Genomic DNA, 23485 nt, shown 5'->3' with positions numbered 1-23485 from the left:
TGGGAACCTATGTGTCCAGTTCCCATTCCTAGCATAAAGTCTATATGAATTTCTTTCAGATATGCCATGTTTCCTTGTATGGCTTCTCTTCCCTTCCACTGACCTATACATGCTTTTTATTCTGACACATGTTTAAAGAGAAGGTCTTCAATTTAGGTTATATTCAGCTGATAGCACCTACTTAATTCTTGACTGTAATAGTCACAATATTTTAAAATTCAGCGCTTTTTTTTCCCCTTTGTAGAACTATAGGTTCTATAAAGATCATTTTGATATTGACAGTTCTGTTTTCAGGGTTTAATACACAATAAGTATTCAATAAATGATGACTGAGTGAAGAAACAAATGAATCAATGCCCATCACCCATAGACTTACAAAACTTTGCGGTTTTACTTGATTCTTCCTCTCATCTCCTGTGTTTATACTGTTAAGGAAGTCTCAGGATGAAAGACGTCACTGAGTCATTTATGGTGACAAGTCCACTGGCTGACTGTCTCAGAATATCATCCTCAAACTGCTCTGTCTCAACATTTTCCACTATAGGGTCTCATTTCCCAGCTTCCCTTGAGGTCTGAGTGGACACGTGACAGGGTTCTAGCTAATTACATAAAAGGAGTTTGATGTAAGGACGCAGGGAAATTTTGCTTTTCTAATGATAGGGGCTGTCCCCTCTGTCTTCTTCGGGTTTCAGTATGGACTTGATTTCTGTAGGTACAGCACTCATCCTGGAGCCAGGAGGCTACAACCATGAGTAAAAAGTTTAAAGATCATCAAGTCACATTGCTCTTGCTCAGCTACCCACCCATACCCACCCCCCATGAAGTTCTTGTGCATGTGTGTGTGCTAAGTCGCTTCAGTCATGTCTGACCCTTTGGGACCCCATGGACTGTAGCCTGCCAGGCTTCTCTGTCTATGGGATTCTCCAGGCAAGAATACTGGAGGGTTTGCCATGCTCTCCTCTAGGGGCTCCTCCTGACCCTTGGATTGAACCCGCATTGGCAGAGAGATCCTTTAACACTAAGCCACCTAGAAAGTCTGAAGTTCTTGTTGAAATAAAATACCTCCTTGTTTAAGTCTGTAAATTGAGATTTTTCTTTTCTTATTTGTAGCTGAAAACATTTCTAATAGATGCTTTTTGAGTTGTATTCAAAATCTCATGCTGAGATCAACTTTGGGGGAGCCACCTCTGGTTTGGTTTCACCCAATAGTGGGTTCCTCCAAACCCTGATGTGTTACCACATCACCCAAAGCTGAGTAATAATTCTCACTTTGCATATTTTAGAAACTAATTTAGACATTTCTCATTATTTCAAGGAAAAGCAATTTCTAATTTACAGAAAAATTGGATTCATATTACATATAATCATAGCTTGCTAAAATGTCAGTTTGAATTTTTTGGCTATAAGTGAATGACTTACCTAATACTCTCAATTCTGCATTTGCATAAATTATCTGATATTTGTTTTCTGCAGCACATTGGTAGATACCAGAATCTGACACATTCAGCATAGTTATGATGAGTGTCCCATTTTCTATTTGAATTCTTTCCTAATAAAAGAAAAGTCACATAAAATGCTAGTGCGTTACTGTAAGCATGCTCTTAACATTTGTGTATATCTATGAGCTGTTGGGGTATGAGACCTGTTGCTTATGAAACTGAAATTAATATACTTCAAGATTCTGGGCAGTTTTCTGGACTTTAAAAAACAATGGAAATGTTCTTAACATAATTTTAGTGGTTAGTTTATTTTATGTTACCTCATTTCTTTTAAAATTGGCAGTTTTCTGCATAGAAGGTATGAGATGGTTGGATGGGAGCACTGACTCAATGGACATGAATATGATTAAATTCTGGAAGTTGGTGATGGACAGGGAGGCCTGCCTGCTGCAGTCCATGGAGTCTCAAAGAGTCAGACACAACTGAGCAACTGAATTTTATGCGGTATATAAAATAATTTGGAATACACTACCATTTCAATTTTTTCAGAAAGCATAGTCAACAATAATGTTAGACATGGATAGAGTGACTAGCAAATTTCCATGGTTTTCCATCATAAAGCCTTAAAAAATTAAAATATGATGATTCAATAATTTTCTAATTGAGTACGTAAGTTGAAGGAGCTAAATTCTTTTCTGCAGTGTACTATGAAGTATGTTTAAACGTACTTAAACACACAAAGTCTGTTGCAGAGTCCCATTTTGGGTACAATTTTGAGTGTATAGAATAAAATAGTTTAACAGGGTAAATATAACTTTAAATATTTCATGGTACCTATCACCATCCTCTAAAGATAGTAAAAGTAGGCTGGAGGACACACAGGAATGTTGTTTGCAAAAGGGATGAAGGAATTAAAGTCCAATAAAGCTGAAACAAAGAAGAGCATTCTATTCAGGTTCTAAACAACAGATGTTCTTTGTGTCTCTAACTGAGCCTGTAAGTGCAAAGTAGAGTGGTGAGCTGACACAATTATTAGGATAATTTGATGGGAAAAATAAACTTGTCTCATTTTCTATATATTGTAAAGTGTGCTTTAATTTGAAAAAATGTGGATAACTGCCTCAGTTTCCCACTTTTCTAGGTTTAGAGACAGCTATTAGCTTTCATAAAAACCAAGTTTCTGGATGATGACTGGGAGCTTGGGTTCTGAAATCAGGCACATTATGCTTAGAATACCAATGCTAACACTTACTAGCTGCTTTGTGACCTTGGGCAAATAGACGTAAGCCCTCTGAAACAATTTTTTTTCACTATACAAATGATAATCATATCTTTCTCGTAAAATTGTCATGAGGATGACATTAGATAATGTGTGGAAAATATTTAACAAAGAGCCGGGCTCATATGAGAGTTCAGTGAATGTTGTTGATGATAATGATATCATCTGAATATGGATCAATCACTGACTAAGTGCAACTTTGTGCAAGTTGTGTTTCCTACCCATAAATTTCTCATTTGAATAATGGGAATAATTGTAATAGTCACTTGCGTTTAAGTATTAAATAAATTAGGATATGTAAAGATTATACTACATTTCCTGGCACCTACTAAACATTCCAGAAACATTCATTGTTGCTGTTAGTAACAAAATTTCCCTAGCAGAGTAGGTGGAAGTTTAATAACACCGTAGCTACTTACCTCTGGATTGAGGCGTTCACCATTCTTTAACCAGGTGTACCAAGGATCTGGCTTTCCACTAGCTTTGCATTCCCAAAATAAGCTGTCATAGATAGACAAGTATGTATTTTGGATTTTTTGTTCCCATTCTGGAGGGGCTGTTTCAAAAAGAGGCAAGAGCAACTATTTAGCAAATCAGTTAGCCAAAACATTACGCTGCATTTCAAGGACTATAGAAATCAGAAGGACAAAGTTACCTGGGTCTAGTAATACTGTACTCATGATTTGAGGGAGGGGAAATGCAGGACCCCCAAAGTGGAACAATAGAAACTCTGTTGTAAATATCAGTGGACCTTTTGCATAAGACTGATATTTGCCATCTATCATTTTGCTACACCTGTATAACAATTTTGGAGCTGTGGGAACAAGCTAAAGGATAATTCCATATTAGATATTAGTATATAGGTCAAGTTAGAAAACATATATCAAATCTGAACCCTCTGTGGGCAAAAGGCCATTAACTATATTTAGATTGAACTAACTAAAATAATTGTATCTATATCCAATATAATTACAATTCAATAGTTTGAAGCATAAATCAGATATCAGCCTTATCACATTTTAGTAGGTTTTAATCAAGTTGTTTTTCCCTATGTATAAGTCTTGACAGGGAATGATAACTTTTAGAGTTGTATGTAGGTTAAGCATATAACTTTAATTCTAGGCATGAGTTTTCCAAACCTTATTTTCTAATCTGAGAAAGTTCAACATAGTTCTGAAGCAAAAAGCAACTGATATAATTGATGTTGAAATGCTATTTAAGTATAAGGTAGTATTATCCTTACTAACATTCATGGAAACAAGTGTGTATAAAATAAATTCTTTGAAATTATTATTTCTTCTATAATGATGATAGAAAACTCTCTAGATTTGCCATTTAATCCTTCTCCTTTGTTAGGTCTGTTCTAGATATGTTGGAGTGGATGAGCTTCCTGTATAATTGTACTTAACTCTCCCTCCAAACTTTTGTAGAGGACTTTTTGTATAGGTGTTAGGTAACCTTATCAAGAAGCTGCGGTTCAGTTGCTTGGTTTTGTCTATCTCTTTGAGACTCCATGGACCACAGCACTCCACTCTTCCCTGTCCTTCGCTAGCTCCCAGAGTTTACTCAAATTCATGTCCATTGAGTTGGTGATGCTATCTACTCATCTCATCCTCTGATACCTTCTCCTTCTGCCTTCAGTCTTTCCCAGCTTACAATGAGACATAGTTAGAAAATAGAGAAGCCTGATTTTGTACACAGAAAGTAGTCACATGTTTGTGTTTGTTTAGGAGTGCTGGCCAAGGGTAAGTTCTCAGGTAAAGGGAGAATCAACAGGGAAGGAGAGAGTCAATCCAAGAATGAGTTATTGAGTTGACCACCAAGTGGCGCTAGTGGTAAAGAACCTGCCTACCAATGCAGGAGACATGAGATGCGGGTTCCATCCCTGGGTTGGGAAGATTCCCTGGAGGAGGGCATGACAACCCACTCAGTATTCTTGCCTGGAGAATTCCATGAACAGAGAAGCCTGGTGGGCTAGGATCCATAGGTTCACAAAGAGTCAGACACAACTGAGCACGCAGAGATGATTGTAACCCATCCTCTGTGAATGTATAAGGAATCTCTATAACTGCCTGCCCAGGAAAGAAAGAGGAAACCTTTATTCATTGGCTCTTGTCCACAGTCATTCAAGGGCAGTGCAGGTATTAACTGGAGAAGGCAATGGCAACCCACTCCAGTACTCTTGCCTGGAAAATCCCATAGACAGAGGAGCCTAGTAGGCTACATACAGTCCGTGGGGTCGTGAAGAGTCGGAAACGACTGAGTGACTTCACTTTCACTTTTCACTTTCATGCACTGGAGAAGGAAATGGCAACCCACTCCAGTATTCTTGCCTGGAGAGTCCAGGGAGGGGACTGATGGGCTGCCGTTTATGGGGTCGCACAGAACAGGCACGACTGACGTGACTTAGCAGCAGCAGGTATTAACTATTAGCACATTCAGGTTGTGTGCTTAAATTTTGAGTAGGTTCTAGAAGGGGCCAAATAAAACTGGAGCAGGAAACAAGATGGGCTGCTGTGCCACCTGAGATGAGACTCTGACAGGCCACACCTGCAAAATACAGTGTCAGAGGAGGTCACCGCAGCAGTAGTTGGCGTAAGTGGTGCTGAGAGTCTTTGAAATGATATACAAGTATATCTGACTTTCAAGGCTTTTCCACTGTAACTTCTTGCACTGAAAGAGAAGTTCCTTCGGGGAGCTAGTCAAGGAGAAGAAGGAATCATGATGTCCTGTTGTGGTGAAAAGTAAGCCAAGATGAACTCCTATGGAAATCAGGGCAACCTCCAGTTACATGACACGCTTTTCACAACCTTGAGGGATAATGGATGGCAACACTTAGAAGAACTGAGTGTATTGATTAAATTGAATCATGTTTCTATCTAATATTTTTAAAATTTATAGTTTGTAAATACTTGTTTAGAAATCACCCTGTTATACATTTGATCTGGGAGGAAAAATGAACACACACATAAAATCCACATAGCTTACAGGAGTTTCAGATTATATGTGTATATATATATATATAGTTTGTTGCTTAGTGCAATAGCTGTAACTTTAAGCTTTATTTGTTTTTTTTAATGTGTACATTTTTTGGATGCTTAGGATTCCAAAGAATAAGCTTTTAAGTCTACAACTACAGGTAGGTCCAACTAAGTCAGAACTACGTGAAAAAAAAATACAACAGTATTTCAAGTCTACCATACAGGCTTGGGTATTGTTACTTATTTCCCCCTCTCAATGGTTGTGTAATTGACTTAACTCCTCTGAATGTGCTTCTTTATGTATAATGAAAATAATACTTTATAAACATAGTTTGGAGGTTGTGTATTTGTGCTCACTCAATCACGTCTGACTCTTTGTGACCCCATAGGTCACAAAGGACCCTAGCCTGCCAAGCTACTCCATCCATGGAATTTTCCAGGCAAGAATACTGGAGTGGGTTGCCAGAGGAGGACGCAAGATAAATGGATAGAATTCTGAAGTATAACTTAAGCACAGCAACATAATGGACTGAGAGACTCTTGAAATTTACAGGTATTTTTCGATTCTCAAGAAATTGGATCAATTCTCTTCTCCTTTGGAGATATGTGTGCATGTGTGTGTGCTATGTCGCTTCATTATGTCTGATCCTTTGCAACACTAATGGTCTGTAGCCCACCAGGCTTCTCTGTTGATGGGATTCTCCAGGCCAGAATATTGGAGTGGGTTGCCATGCCCTCCTCCAGGAGATCTTCCCTACTCAGAGATTGAACCGGGATCTCTTATATCTCCTGCATTGGCAGGCAGATTCTTTTCCACTAGCACCACCTAGGAAGCCCTTTGGGAGCATATTGACAACTAAATAGGTGAACAAGAAGCATTATTTTGTCTTATTGACCAATTACCCATTATGCTCCCACAAAGACCATTTGTACTTCTTAAATGGCAAATTTGATTGTGATAATAGATTATGTGGGGCTTCCCTGGTAACTCAGTTGTAAAGAATCTGCCTGCACTGCAGGAGACCCCGGTTTGATTCCTGAGTTGGGAAGATCCGCTGGAGAAGGAACCGACTCCAGTATTCTTGGGACTCCCTCATGGCTCAGCTGGTAAAAAATCCACCTGCAATGTGGGAGATCTGGGTTTGATCCTTGGTTTGGGAAGATCCCCTGGAGAAGGGAATGGCTACCCCCTCCAGTATTCTGGCCTGGAGAATTCCATGGACTGTATAGTCCATGGGATAGCAAAGAGTCGGACATGACGGAACGACACTCACTTTCACTGCCATCAGTCTTATGAATAGACTTAGGTGACCAGGTTGAAGAGCTATGGTAGACTGGGCAGAATCTCATTTTAGAAGATTGTTCACGGTTCTAATCTCAGATCTAGCAAACATTATTTGAGATCTTGTTCAATTCATCAAAGGTTAATTGCCTATAATATCACTGAAAATTATTTCTACACTTTATTGCTATAAAAATTATGTGAATTAATGTTTGTAAAATCTTCTATGTAAGCTAGCAGTTGCTTTATTAATGTGAGAGAAAGTACTTTATTATTGATTTCCAGTTTATAGAGACATCAATTTTATGGTTAAGTTTTTTTTATCTATATATTTGTCAGTTTAGTAGAAAAATGACATACCTATTAGCCAAAGCCTGTGTAATATTTTGCTGCTCCTAAAAAAACTCCCAGTTACAGCCTCACAATTTTATTTACAAAAGAATGCAAGAGTCCAGAGACTTTGGATTAAAAAATAGGAGCTATCAAAAGAATATATGTATAAACTCAACTGACAGCTTCTGAAGTGGCTCAGTGGTAAAGAATCTGCAGGCTGATGCAGGAAATGCAAGAGAGAACGGTTCAATCTCTGGATCAGGAGGACCTGTCAGGAGGAAATGGCAACCCACTCCAGTATTCTTCCTGGAGAATTCCATGGACAGAGGAGCCAGGCAGGCTACCTTCCATGGGATTACAAAGAGTTGGACAAGACTGGGTGACTGAGAACACATGTATAAACTTAATTAGCATTCCTTCTAGGTAATTACAATACCTTTGAAATTTTAGTTATTGAAATATATAGTTTTGTTTCCAATTACTTTATTACTGATTATAAATGTGTCACATAGAAATATGTCACACAGAAAATGACTTTTGGCCATAAATAAATACAGCTTTTAAAGTCCTCTAGTACAGAAGACATGGAAGAACAGACTCTTTCCAAATAGGAAAAGGAGTATGTCAAGGCTGTATATTGTCACTCTGCTTATTTAACTTATATGCAGAGTACATCATGAGAAACGCTGGGCTGGAAGAAGCACAAGCTGGAATCAAGATTGCCGGGAGAAATATCAATAACCTCAGATATGCAGATGACACCACCCTTATGGCACAAAGTGAAGAGGAACTAAAAAGCCTCTTGATGAAAGTGAAAGCAGAGAGTGAAAAAGTTGGCTTAAAGCTCAACATTCAGAAAACTAAGATCATGGCATCTGGTCCCATCACTTCATGGGAAATAGATGGGGAAACAGTGGAAACAGTGTCAGACTTTATTTTGGGGGGCTCCAAAATCACTGCAGATGGTGACTGCAGCCATGAAATTAAAAGACGCTTACTCTTTGGAAGGAAAGTTATGATTAACCTAGATAGCATATTCAAAAGCAGAGACATTACTTTGCCGACTAAGGTCTGTCTAGTCAAGGCTATGGTTTTTCCTGTGGTCATGTATGGATGTGTGAGTTGGACTGTGAAGAAAGCTGAGTGCTGAAGAATTGATGTTTTTGAACTGTGGTGTTGGAGAAGACTCTTGAGAGTCCCTTGGACTGCAAAGAGATCCAACCAGTCCATTCTAAAGGACATCAGTCCTGGGATTTCTTTGGAAGGAATGATGCTAAAGCTGAAACTCCAGTACTTTGGCCACCTCATGCGAAGAGTTGACTTATTGGAAAAGACTCTGATGCTGGGAGGGATTGGGGGCAGAAGGAGAAGGGGTCGACAGAGAATGAGATGGCTGGATGGCATCACTGACTTGGTGGACATGAGTTTGAGTGAACTCCGGGAGTTTGTGATGGCCAGGGAGGCCTGGCGTGCTGCAATTCATGGGGTTGCAAGGAGTCGGACACGACTGAGTGACCAAACTGACCTGAGTACAGACGTGTTAAATATAGCTAAGTTAAGAGTATTTTAAAAGCAGCAAACATTTTGACAATCCTGAGGTATATTTTATGGTTTATTTGATGTCAAAAAAAAAAAGTGAACTACAAGCAAGTGTGTATTTTGGCCTGGAGGAAAGAAGACACAAGGACAAACATTAGAAAATATATGTTTTTATCATCTCTCTTAAGTCCATGAGAGATTCTGATAACTGAGACAACTATATTTTTAAACGAAGTAATGAGTTTATTTTTCTCTTGTCTACATATATGTAGACAATCTTGAGAAACATAAACAAGTACTGAAAACTACCATAAGTATTATGCTTCTCCTGTCATTTTCTCCTTTTGTAATTTCTGTTTGGGATTATCATTAAGATTGTCACAGGCTGCTGCTGAATTTATTAAGGGAAATATATTGAATTCCATTTTACTTTGTGTTATAAACTTCTATGGCTTTTAACACGACACTGCTCATCTTTCAAAGGAATTTATAATAAACAATAACATGCATAGACTATGCTGAAATTAAAGCCATATTTTAAAAATGGTCATTCCCACCGGCTAATCATTGAATTTAGCATCTTTACTTGGAAATGTGTCTTCTCTATTTCTCCTATGACACTTGCCCACAACATGCTAAACACTTTCACTATTTTCTATGAAGGATATCACCAAATATTTCATATACTTTTTGAAATTCTATTAGCTCACCATAGAAAATGAGTTGACCCTTTGCAAGGTTTCTTCCTCGAAGGTTACTTGCAATACACTCATAGAAGCCTTCATCTTCCTGTTGAAAGTTCGGGATTTCAAGGGTAGCTTGGGATTTGCTGTATTTGACTTTCCCCGGCAATGGGCTTCCATCCAACCTCCTCCAACTAATATCAGGGACGGGACTAAACAGTTATACCTCATTAGAATAGAAGATGGTTTAGTCTTTACGACAGCAGGATAAAATAAGAATTCCTTAAGCTTAACTCTCAAGGAAAAATATCAGTCAAATTCACTACATTGTGACTAGTTTTCAGTTTATGCAGTCATTCACCATTCACTCATCCAGCAATTTTAATAGTTTATTAAGTGCCTGCCATGAGCAAGTCACGGTAGTAAGATCAGGGAATAAATTGATGACTAAACCTGTTTTCTGTCCTCATGTTGCTCACCGGCTAGAGGGGAAAGCAGACAATAAACACAATATAAAAATCAGATTTGTAAATTGCAATAACTGAAACAAAAGAAAGAGCCTGCAGAGATAGTAACAGGATTGTATCAATTTAAATATGAAAGTCAGGAAATTCTGTGAGGATGTGATATTCAAGAGGAGGCAATTTCTTTCTGTGTTTACAGATTCTAAGGCAAAACCTCAGATTCCTCTATAGCTAAATTGGCACTAATAGGTAACTGAAGACATACATGACTGGTGAGCTAGATTATCAAAAGAGATCAGTACTATATAACAGACCCGAATGAAATGGTAGTATAGGATCTGCTATCCTCAAAAGAATGTATTATTTATACACATTTTTTGAATGACATTAAAAAAAAATCTTTGCATTGTACTTTGTCTCTTTTCAGAAAGAATGTGGAAACAATTCCTTTATTTTAGGAATTTAGCTTAATATGTTATATGTAATATATTTCATCTAATATGATTACCTTTTTAAGCAGCAAAAAAAATACATTTTATAATATATGAATCTAAGTGTCAAAAATAGAGATGAATTTAGAAATTCATGGTGAAGAAGGCCTTACTTTTACAGATATAATAGAATGTAATGAAAATGTAGGCTATAAAGTTCGAACCAGAAAATATTCCCTAATAAACTAATCATTTGAAAAATCAACCCCAATCTATTAGCACTAACATCTTTCCTATTTTCAAGTAATTTTTCATTCCTTTATAGATTTTCAGGTGCTTAAATAATTTCTCTTATAAATGTTTTCAGCTTAATAATAATAAAAATCATTTTGCAAAACCAAATTATAACCTCTGTAGAAGATGCAGGACTTTTTCCAAGTCCTCAAAAATAATATAGGAGAACCTCCCAATCATATACAAAGTGGTTAAAAAATAAAGATCTATAGAATCTGAGCTGTAAGAACTGCAGATAATTGGTGATGATTCACTAGAGGCTTCAAATTAAGCAACAAAATTGTGGAAGCCTCAAGAATTTTTCATTGGCCAACAATGAGGATCCTGATGTGCCAATCACTGTGTAGAAAGTCATAAATATGCTCACACATATTTCACAGAAGGAATACTCACCAATCAATGTTTGATTTGTCTATTTTTCTCAGAATTAGCATACAGTGACAAATACAACTTGAATTTTAATTAAATACAAAAATCATAATTTTAATAAATTTTGTTTTTGTCCTTTGAAAAAGCCTTGACACTATAACTTTAGGTTGATATTTTAGTATAACAGCATATTCCTGCCAACAAGTAACCTCAGGTAGCTTGTTTTCTTATTCATTCATTTTATTAAATACAGAACTACAAGTTCTAAATAACTATTCCAAAACAAAGTTCTAAAAGAAAGTTTATTCACTGATAAAGATCTTCACCAAGTCTAAGGCAGTGTTATCCAATTTTTAAAAATAGATACTAAATTTTCATGTTTACATGTGAGGTGGTGAGGATATAAATGCCTTTTATTTTCCTTTTTCTGCTTATCTCAATTTTTCCATTATTTTTCTACAATAAGGATGTATTACCCTCGTAATAGAAAAATTCTAAGAAAATTCATTTACAAAGAGAAAAATAAATAGAGGCTCTGATATTTATCTGAATCCATGATTCTTTATCTTTTATGATAATGTATCTCTGAGGTTTATGCAAAATACATGCAAAACATTCAACTAAAAAAGGTTTTAACCTAAAACATTAAGAAAAAAAATCACTAAAGGCTGAATATTTTCCAGTTGTTATATCATGTTCTTTATTTTAACTGTGAAGACAGGAGTCAATTTTTAACCTATTTATCTAAATCTTTGAACCAGTAATTGAACAGTATACTTTAATTACAATACCAACAGTAAGGGACCTTTAAATACTTCTCAGTATGGTACTTCTATATAGCCATTATACACACATAAAAATGATATTCTGTGAAAGTGAATGTTAGTGGCATATGAGACCAAAAACTGAGCAGTATAATCCTTGTGAAAAATTATGACTGTGAAATATATTTTAAGAACGATGCTCTATAAGGTCAAAATTATACTAGAAGGCAAAAAATATAAAACAGACATGATATTGAAGAGATATTTAAGCTTCTCACTTAAAGAACAACCTCTAGATAGATGCTTGTTTTTCTTACCTCAGTTATGTTTAGAGTGATACACCTGGTCTAATAAACCACTCAACTATGGAGAAAGTTGTAAGTTTCAGTGTACTGGTTTCTAACATAAGAGCTTCCAATTTTGAAGAAGGATTTAAGAATTAGACTCTTGTATTCTCAGTCTTCTTGGAGAAGGCAGTGGCATCCCACTCCTGTACTCTTGCCTGGAAATTCCCATGGACGGAGGAGCCTGGTGGGCTGCAGTCCATGGGGTCGCTAAGAGTCGGACACGACTGAGCGACTTCCCTTTCACTTTTCACTTTCATGCATTGGAGAAGGAAATGGCAACCCACTCCAGTGTTCTTGCCTGGAGAATCCCAGGGATGGCGGAGCCCAATGGGCTGCCACCTGTGGGGTCGCACAGAGTCGGACACGACTGAAGCGACGTAGCAGTGGCATTCTCAGTCTTAAAGCTCAACATTCAGAAAACGAAGATCATGGCATACGGTCCCATCACCTCATGGGAAATAGATGGGGAAACAGTGGAAACTGTCAGACTTTATTTTTGGGGGCTCCAAAATCACTGCAAATGGTGACTGCAGCCATGAAATTAAAAGACGCTTACTCCTTGGAAGAAAAGTTATGATTAACCTAGATGGCATATTCAAAAGCAGAGACATTACTTTGCCCACTAAGGTTTGTCTAGTCAAGGCAATGGTTTTTCCAGTAGTCATGTATGGATGTGTGAGTTGGACTATGAAGAAGGCTGAGCGCCGAAGAATTGATGCTTTTGAACTGTGGTGTTGGAGAAGACTCTTGAGCGTCCCTTGGACTGCAAGGAAATCCAACCAATCCATTCTGAAGGAGATCAGCCCTGGGTGTTCTTTGGAAGGAATGATGCTAAAGCTGAAACTCCAGTACTTTGGCCACCTCATGCAAAGAGTTGACTCATTGGAAAAGACTCTGATGCTGGGAGGGATTGGGGGCAGAAGGAGAAGGGGACGACAGAGGATGAGATGGCTGGATGGCATCACTGACTCGATGGACGTGAGTGTGAGTGAACTCTGGTAGTTGGTGATGGACAGGGAGGCCTGGCGTGCTGCGCTTCATGGGGTCGCAAAGAGTCAGACACGACTGAGCGACTAAACTGAACTGGACAGATTTTCAGTCTGCATTGGACATGTGTTTATTTTTGTGTGTGCATTTTTATTTTCTTTGGAGAACCTAGTGCTTCCCATCTTTAGTCCATTGGATTTGAATTGGATGGACCTCACCTCTGAGGACTTTCCAGGTGGCTCAGTGGTAATGAGTCTGTCATTCAATGCAGGAGACACGGATTTTATCCCTGGATTGGGAAGATCCCCTGGAAAAGGAAATGGCAACCCACCCCAGTATTCTTGGCTAGAAAAGTCTATCAACAGAGGAGCCTGACAGGTTGTATAGTCTATGGGATTGCAAGAGTCACACACAGCTAAGCATGCACGCATGCACATCTGGATGCAGGAGTGAGCACAAAACTCAGGTCTTGCCACTAGAAATTGGCGTATTGTGGCCACCATGGTGGGTCAACTATGGTAACTAAGACAACACAACCAGATCAATTCTGGGACTGCCTTTGAAAGAGCTATTAAAGACAGGATCTTTTGTCACTAGTTTTCCTCAGATGTTAGGATGTATACTTGGCACTTCTAGGCAACAATTTCCAATGAAATGGACACAGTGTGTTTGAAAACCAAGGCTAACACAAAGAAAGGTAACTTGAAATTCTTCACTTGCCTATATTAAATCATGTCAATGCCAAAAAAAACAAAAAACAAAAAAAACTCAAATATATCTGTTAGTCAATAGTCATTTTTTGCCTTATGCCTGTTTGCATAGTTTTCCTGCTACTTTCATTTTAAAAAAAGACTTAAGAAATAAGCTGAATACCTGGGTTAAAAAGTTGTTAAGATATTTTCTACCTGTGTGATTGAATTGTATGACATGGTATTAGTACATTTCGTTAGGATACTATATTTTATTTACCCTCTGGATATTTTAGAATTCTCAGAGCAACTAAACTATCAAAAATAGTCACTCAAACATTTATTTTTTTAATTGAGTCTTATCAAGTGCATTTTATGGCTGCATTTCATGTTAAAATTTTTAATGGGAGAAAAATCAAATTTTATATGATTTTGCAGGTACTAATTCAATGTTAAGGTTTTTTTCAGATTTGTTATGTCATTACAAAATATGAATGTCAGGAGCCTCTTGATTACTGCTGATCATGTGCGCTATAGAGTCAGGGAGCATAACTATAAAGCATAGATTATATAAAAATGCACATTCATTTTAATGAAAAGTTCTCATTTAGTCTGGGCATGTCTTATGAAGACAGTAAATGATATAAATGATGTAGATTTTAAAAGAATGAACCACGTGACAGTGGCGACTTATGTTTTATTGGTACAAACTAAGGATTATAACCAGGGAGACAGCATGTCTCTGAGAAACTGTTCCAAAGAGGTAGGGGGAAAGATCAGTATACATGTGATTTTGGTGAAGGGAGAGTATGTTCAGTAAAGCACATATTTTTTGCAAAAGGCTTCTGCTAGTCATGAGGAGGAGTCATCATCATGATGAATTTTAGGGCTTTTCTAGATATCAGAGGATATAAGAATCAGGCTCATAAAATCAGCTCCTGAAAATATCTAAATATCTGAAGACCTATTCTGCCAGTTTTACCCAGAGCACAGGTTACCTCATTTTTGCTCTCTACCCTGAACTCCTTTCAGGGGATGTTGAAAGTCAGTAGCTACAACAACACATTATTTAATCCTTGTAGAGGTAGATGGCAAGTGCCAAAGGCAAGTGCCAATTAGTAGTTAACAATTAATTGCTTTAGATTTCACACCCTCTCTCTTTTCTGAAGCCATCCCAAGTGGACAGTGTGTGGGAAAAACTAAAGTCAACAAAAGATGAAATTATATTAGTAGTGAGTTCAATTTCAAATGTAAGCTAAATTTTCTAAGATATACCATTCTATGTAAGCAATGAAATACTAATACTTATATTAATATTAATAGCAAAGCTATTAGAATACTATATATAGAGTACAGAGCAGAGTGTAATTCTTAAACTTACCAGCTATATTTTATTGTACATTTATAAAATAAATTTTCTCATTTATAGAATAGGGCTTGCTGTGCTGTGATTAGTCACTCAGTCATGTCTGACTCTTTGCGACCTCATGGACTGTAGGCCGCCAGACTCCTATGCCCATGGGGATTCTCTAGACCAGAGTACTGGAGTGGGTTGCCATGCCCTCCTTCAGGGGATCTTTCCAACCTAGGGATCAAACCCAGATCTCCCTCACTGTAGGCAGATTCTTTACTGTCTGAGCAACCAGGGAAGCCCAAGAATACAGGGTGGGTAGCTTATCCCTTCTCCAGGAGATCTTCTCAACCCAGGAATTTAACCAGGGTCTCCTGCTTTGCAGGCAGAATCTTTACCTGCTGAGCTACCCAGGAAGCTGAGAATAGGGCTTAATACTAGTATATATTTTGCAGGATTATAGTGAAGATTAAATAGTATTAATATACATCTCATACATTTAATATCATCTAAAACACATGAAAGAGTATTTTTGTGTTAATGACTTTAAAAATAATTTTAAATTATTATTTTTATCATTTCAAAATAAGAATCCTAGCTTATGTTTATTTGTTTTCTATTCTCCTTTAAGAACTCTATATGACTAGGCATTTAACATAAATTGATTTATGAATCATGCATAAACTAAAATCAGATCTCCATACTGTACATGAAATGGGTGCACAAGCACACATATATGTCTCTGGAAGTAAATGTCCTGCTTCTGCCTGTTTGATAGACTGACTGCTAAGGAGATAATTAATGCCTCTGATCATAGCCATCATGTTCATTTCCTTATCATGGGAGCAGGGATCTCTCAAGTGAGCTATAGCACGCTTTGTTGTAAAATACTTTTTTTTTTTTTTTAACTTGACAAATCATCTAGGACCATTGTAGTAGGGAGGAAAGTAATTAGACAACTTTCACCAAAGAGGAAAAAAAATGCTTTGTGAGAAAGCTAAGCATTTATTTATGAATAGTAATAACCATTAATTGAGTGCTTACTATGTTCCAGGCTTGTGACAGATGGTGTCCATATGTCATCTCAGTTTAATAATATTCAGCTGGAAGCTGCTAACAATCCTAATTAGCTTTTTGAAATGGTACTCACGTTTAGACAGGTAATTTCTGCTAAATTATTACCTGCCAATTCTCTTCCACTTAGAGTTCCAGTACAGGCTAATTTATTGTGATCCACCTTCCAATTCTGAGTTGCCACCCATTCATTTATTAGCACTAGGAGACTCCTTTTCCTTCTGTGGCTTCAACATTCTTTTTAAGACCTATCTAGCTTATCTGTGTTGATGGTATCAGTGATGCAGTAGGCCCTGGCAGTTCATTTTAATTTAAAATAAGCGGTCTATTTAAAATCCACAGTTCATATATTAATGTATGAAGAATTCAATGGAACAGGGAGATCTTTGAAGGGTCTTCAGAATGAGGATTCTTATTATACCACTTGAAGCTCTGTCGTTAAAGGGTAAAGTCAAAATACATGGTACCACCATCATCCTGTAACTTCAGGTATCAGCCATTTCTGGCAAAATTTCCCTTTCAGCTCCAAATCCACCCCCCGCCCCCCCCCCCCCCACACACACTACTTTAAAAAAAAAAAAAAAAAACTTAACAAATGCCGTCAAAATCCAGCTTGAATACAAATCTCAGAAAAGAAAACAAGTTTGAAGCAACTCTCTCATTCAAAGTTTCCTCACAGCACAAATGAGACATTCATGAACTGTGTATTCCAGAAAACTTTACAGAAACCTCTTCTTATTTTGTATCTATATTTTCCTGAAACATGTGTCTGCACAGTTCTAAAAGACTTCTAGGTCATAAAAGCAAATTTTATTTCTCTTTCCTTCCTTTCCTCCTTTTCTGTCACTCTTTCCTTCTTTGTCTCTATCTTTCTTCCTTACTCAAGTCCTGTCCCTCTCTCTTTTTCTTTCTTCCCTCTCCCTTTTATTTATCTTTTTTCCCTCTTCCTCTGGTTTTGTGCTTCTTAAGTAGCATTGCCATGAGGACTTCTACTTATTACTCTCTTGTCATTGCGCTTTTACAGAGTGAGCATCCTATTAATTTTATCTGGAGACAGAGAATATATTTGTTAACCATCTGGCCTAATTCAGCCTGAATTAAAAGTTAAATTAGAGCTCTTCCCACACTTGTAGAAACTCTGCTTCACTTCTATACTTTTAGCCCATAAATAGAATTTTCATTACTAGTGCTATTTGAGAAAGCTTATATTTTTCCCTTGGATTTCTTAAACCTCATTATCCACAGCTTAAATCCAGGCTATACCAAGTTTTAAGTAGAAACTGGTACAGAGAACCAGTTTCCTAAGATGCTTATATTTGGGATTATTCTTAACTTGAACCTCATTTCAGAAAATCCTGTCTGAGGCCATTTTTAATCGAAGAGTAGGAAGCAGAATAACAAAACCAGCACAGAGTGCCTCCGTTCAATTTTCAGACTGTTCAACTAACTGCTTTCATTTCCTCAACCTGAAATATTCATACAAAGGGCTTGGGATATAAGATTGTCCTATGGGAATACAATATGGATAAATTCATGAGTTCTGTAGAAAAGCAATCTCACTATTACGGAAAAAAGGAATTTTTTTTTCTTTTTTCTCTGTGTGATCTAAATGTAGTCATGATCCTGTTCTCCTGGTCAGTGTCTATACCAGGTTTCCCTTGGGGGAGAAAACATTATCATGCACATGCATTTTTCTGATATTTGACACTGCACTTGTTGCAGCCAGTTGAAAAGCCCACAAATAGTTTGGTCTTAATAGCAGTGGTAGCAACCAGTACTTGACTTTAGGATACAGGCAAGTTTTGTTTAATTGCGTGCAAATTACCTCACATCTCTGAACCTCAGCTTTCTCCTCATAACTAGAGATAGTAATGGGTACATGAAAGGCTGCTTGAAAGGATAAAATGGGGATATATATTATGAGAATAAATTGTGAAATATAAAGTTAGAACCTATAATAAAGTTTGCTAAATTGTCTCAGTACCATGATCATCCACAGAAGGACAGTGAGGTTCTATTGTCCCAAGTTCCTAAGACTTTTATGGCCACTTTTTACTCCACAGTGTAAGCACTAATTGGTACATGAAACGTAAAACAGGAGCCCATAATTTCAAGGTATAGTAGGGCTGAAAATAACACTAATAACAGGGAAAAAAAAAGAAAAAGAAAACTATCCCTTGGTTGACAGTGTCTCCATAATGTATTATGAATACATAATATTAATCCTAAATAAATACTTCACCAAGTATATGAGTGCTATGTTGCTGTACAAGAGAGGAAATTATACTTTGGTCCAGGTAGGTTCTGGAGGCTCACGTTCCTTCAAAATTATGTTGAGAGGTAGAATTCCTTAGAAATTATAGGGCTTGACTTTAGCTCAGCTCATAATCATAAATGTTCACATAAAGAAATTAAGGAGACATTATATATGGTTTGTTATATTTAATCATTCTATTATTAATATATCTAATATTTATTGATCACCTTCTATGCCAGGCACTGTGCTAAGTGCTTCATTGAAACTATATGATGATGTCTTAAGACACAAGACTGTTACTATTAACATTTTGTAGATAAGGAAATTGGGAATAGAATAGGTTGGTAACAGGTCCAATATCAACCAGTGAATTACAAAAAAAATGATTTGAACTAAAGTCTCTTTCCATAGTGATTGAGCTCTAAACTACCATGCTTTGCTGCTCCTGCATGAGCTAAACAGCTACAGCATGAGAATCATCTTTTCGGTCAGTATAATGTTGCTTAGAAATATATTCCTTACCTAATTAACTAATGTATTTTATAATCAGGGGGTAGAGTTTCTTTTGTCCAGGGGCCAGAAGATGAAATAAGAGTTGTTTTTGTTTTAACATATTGAGATGCCTCCAAATTCCAATAAAATTTCTAGAGATGGGTTCCAAGGTTAACAGGAAAAATGGAAGTAACTTCTTTTCCTTCAGTTCAGTTCCAACTTGGATTTGAAATCTTTCTCTCCTGCAATTGCCAGTTACTTAAAAAGTAAGATTTGTAAGTCTCCTGAGAAAGGTGATGGTAGACTGAGATGGAAAGGAAAAAGAGTTACTTGCAGAAGTATATATATATATTCTTCTTGGATGATTTTTAGGGCCTTTAGATTAATTTGATTTTTGAAACATAATGTAAAAATCCAATTTTGATTTTGAAATAGGAAAAAAAAAAAGTGAATGGAATCTTTGACTTTTTGGATTCAGTATGTAAGATCAAAAGAGACCCAACTTGTAATTTGGTCCATTTGAAAATGGACCTTCCACAGTTCTTGAGGAGAATTTGCCAACACATATCAGAAACTTTAACTTTTACATTCCTGTTATTCAATAATTTAATTTTCTAAAATTATACTGAAGAGGTTTGCATGCAGATGGACAAACTGCAGCCCCAAGAATATTCATTTCATCATTATTTATGACAACAAAAAAGTAAACAAAATAGAAATTAAATGTCCACAGAAGATATTAAGAAGAGGTGGCAAGAGTACACAGAAGAACTGTACCAAAAAGATCTTCATGACCCAGATAATCATGAAGGTGTGATCACTCCCACTCACCCAGAGCCAGACATCCTGGAATGTGAAGTCAGGTAGGCCTTAGGAAGCATCACTATGAACAAAGCTAGTGGAGGCGATGGAATTCCAGTTGAGCTACTCCAAATCCTGAAAGATGATGCTGTGAAAGTGCTGCACTCAATATGCCACCAAGTTTGGAAAACTCAGCAGTGGCCACGGGACTGGAAAAGGTCAGTTTTCATTCCAATCCCAAAGAAAGGCAATGCCAAAGAATGCTCAAACTACCTCACAATTGCACTCATCTCACATGCTAGTAAAGTAATGCTCAAAATTCTCCAAGCCAGGCTTCAGTAGTACATGAACCATGAACTTCCTGATGTTCAAGCTGGTTTTAGAAAAGGCAGAGGAACCAGACATCAAATTGCCAACATCTGCTGGATCATGGGAAAAGCAAGGGAGTTCCAGAAAAACATCTATTTCTGCTTTATTGACTATGCCAAAGCCTTTGACTGTGTGCATCACCACACACTGGAAAATTCTGAAAGAGATGGGAATACCACACCACTTGACCTGCCTCTTGAGAAACCTGTATGCAGGTCAGGAAGCAACAGTTAGAACTGGACATGGAACAACAGACTGGTTCCAAATAGGAGAAGGAGAATGTCAAGGCTGTATATTGTCACCCTGCTTATTTAACTTATATGCAGAGTACATCATGAGAAATGTTGGGCTGGAGGAAGCACAAGCTGGAATCCAGATTGCCGGGAGAAATATCAATAACCTCAGATAAGCAGATGATACTACTCTCATGGCAGAAAGTGAAGAGGAACTAAAGAGCCTCTTGATGCAAGTGAAAGAGGAGAGTGAAAAAGTTGGCTTAAAGCTCAACATTCAGAAAATTAAGATCATGGCATCCGGTCCCATCACTTCATGGGAAATAGATGGGGAAACAGTGGAAACAGTGTCAGACTTTATTTTTCTGGGCTCCAAAATCACTGTGGATTGTGATTGCAGCCATAAAATTAAAGGACGCTTGCTCCTTGGAAGGAAAGTTATGACCAACCTAGATAGCATATTAAAAAGCAGAGACATTACTTTGCCAACAAAGGTCCGTCTAGTCAAGGCTACGGTTTTTCCAGGGGTCATGTATGGATGTGAGTTGGACTGTGAAGAAAGTTGAGTGCCGAAGAATTGATGCTTTTGAACTGTGGTGTTAGAGAAGACTCTTGAGAGTCCCTTGGACTGCAAGGAGATCCAACCAGTCCATCCTAAAGGGGGTCAGTCCTGGTGTTCATTGGAGGGACTGATGTTGAAGCTGAAACTCCAATACTTTGGCCACCTGATGCAGAGAGCTGACTCACTGGAAAAGACCCTGATGCTGGGAAAGATTGAGGGCAGGAGGAGAAGGGGATGACAGAGGATGAGATGGTTGGATGACATCACTGACACAATGGACATGGGTTTGGGTGGACTCCGGGAGTTGGTGATGGACAGGGAGGACTGGCGTGCTGCGGTTCATGGGGTCGCAAAGAGTTGGACACAACCGAGTGACTGAACTGAACTGAAATGTCCATCAGTGAGAGATTGGCTGAAAATACACATTTGAATGTCCCACTGTCATTTCATATGAAAGTACAACAAACTGTTTAATGGAAAATATATTCATAACATATACTTTTAAAGATTTTTAAAAGTGTTTTACAAAGAATATGCTGAAATGATTTGAGTATCAAAACAAAGCAGTATTGGATTATAACCCAAAAGTGAAATAAATATTCAATATGATATTTATATAAATACAAGATTGAATAAATTGATAAATGAGGATGGAAAAGTGAAAAATCTCCCATGAGGAAGAATTCTAAACAAATTATATAGGTTCACACCTTAGAAGTGAATCATGACCCCTTACTCATTAGATATGAATGATATACTTTGACCATTCCAAAGACTCAATATGGGAAAAGAGAAAAATGAGTAGATTTACAGTGGAGAACACTGATAAAACTTCTGCCAAGTGATGAAGGCCAGCATTAGCAGCCATAGATCATATTGATAGAGTAATAACCTTGATATGATGGGTGAAAATGGCATTTTACTTTTACGCTCTTTTGGCTCAAAACCCATAACCTCACGTTAAAGTTAAAGAAAACAGCAAATAAATTCCAATAGAGGGTCATCCCACAATAAAACTGACCACTACTCCTCAAAACTCTCAGGGTTATCAAAAACAAGAAATGTCTGAGACACTGTTAATTACAGCCAAGAAGAGCCCAGGGAGACAAGAAAACTCAATATGGTACCTGGGATAGAATGTTAGAATTAAAAAGGATATCAAATAAAAACCAAGGAAATTTGAATAAAGCATGGCTTTAGTTAATAAAGACATATTCGTGTTTGTTCATTATTTATAACATAAGTACCATCTTAATTTAAAGTTTTAATAATAGGGAAACTGTGTGGTATTATATGGAATTTTACTATACTGTCGGCTGACTTTTCTGTTCTAAAACAGTTATTTTAAAATTTGGGCGGGGGGAAGGGGTATTAATAAAGTGGGAGAGAAAGAGGCAAGAATCTTCTGTTTCTCAGAGACACACACAAAAATTCCTTCAGGAACAGTCACTTATTAGTTCTACCAAAGAAACTGAGAGTAACTCTTTCCAGTCTCAGCAAAGATAATCAGGCAAGTTCCCAGAGTATTCTTGAATCTTCCTTCATTGTAAGGAAAGGACAGACACTAGGAAAAAAAAACCAACAACTGTCATCCACATTGTTACATCAATCCTATTTTCAGTAGCCTGCGAACTCCTTGGGGTCTTTCTATTATCTTTATATCCCCAGGGCCTAGCCCAGCATCTGCTGTTAGAATTCCTCCTGAATAAGTGAAGGCAGAAAGGAATTAACTATTGAATAAGATATTCAATGCATATTTACTAAGTTAATAGATACTGGAGCTTAATTTGCCAAGTGAGTGAATGAGGGAATGTCAATAATCCTCATCGAGAATAAATATGTTATTTTAAAATGGTAAATCCACTGTTCTGAGCAAGTCCTTGAGGACTGTGTTCACTAAGAAATATAATGCAGAAATCCCTCTCTCTCTCCTGTGTATTCCTTTTTACCTTCTCAGTCAAAGCACCACTGACAATTACAGTACCAGAGTTTATTAATTGTTATTATGCATTGATTGCCTATTATAAGCTAGGGATCATGATAAGGGAGTGGTGAAGGAAAACACAGTGGCCCAGCTATTGATGGCGGAAGGAAGATAACAAACACTAAGTCGTGTTCAACTCTTGCGATCCCATAAACTGTAGACTACAGGGTTTCTCTCTTCATGGGATTCTCCAGACAAGAATACTGGAGTGGGTTGCCATTTCCTTCTCCAGGGGAACTTGACAGGGGGACTGAGTATTTAAACTCTGATCTTTTCAAAGCCTATACACTTTCCAGAACACAATGTTTCCTTGAAATGTTAGTGAATCCACTGATAAAACTTTCAGCCCTATGGTGAATGTGTGTTTATGTGTTCCTTTGTTGAGCATTGCTGTCTTTCAGTTTTTCAAAGATTGGCTTGAATGCTTGTCAGTTCTCATATTTGCATGGAATTTACCATATCATCTTATGTGAACCAATAG

At 37.3% G+C, this 23485-nt stretch overlaps 1 protein-coding gene across 1 annotated transcript in view; it reads right to left on the bottom strand.

Annotated features, from left to right (window-relative positions):
* Window positions 1-23485, bottom strand: part of CNTN6 (contactin 6) — a 177692-nt gene that overhangs the window by 73512 nt on the left and 80695 nt on the right. The window contains exons 6-8 of the mRNA XM_052640803.1: window positions 9564-9748; window positions 3138-3274; window positions 1420-1549 (exon numbers count right to left, since the gene is read on the bottom strand). Of these exons, the coding sequence (XP_052496763.1) occupies window positions 1420-1549; window positions 3138-3274; window positions 9564-9748 (452 nt within the window). The remainder of the gene's footprint in view (window positions 1-1419; window positions 1550-3137; window positions 3275-9563; window positions 9749-23485) is intronic.

This window comes from Budorcas taxicolor, chromosome 1 (assembly GCF_023091745.1).
Source record: "Budorcas taxicolor isolate Tak-1 chromosome 1, Takin1.1, whole genome shotgun sequence".
Classification (NCBI taxonomy): domain Eukaryota; kingdom Metazoa; phylum Chordata; class Mammalia; order Artiodactyla; family Bovidae; genus Budorcas; species Budorcas taxicolor.
This window is presented reverse-complemented; position numbering and strand designations above follow the sequence as displayed.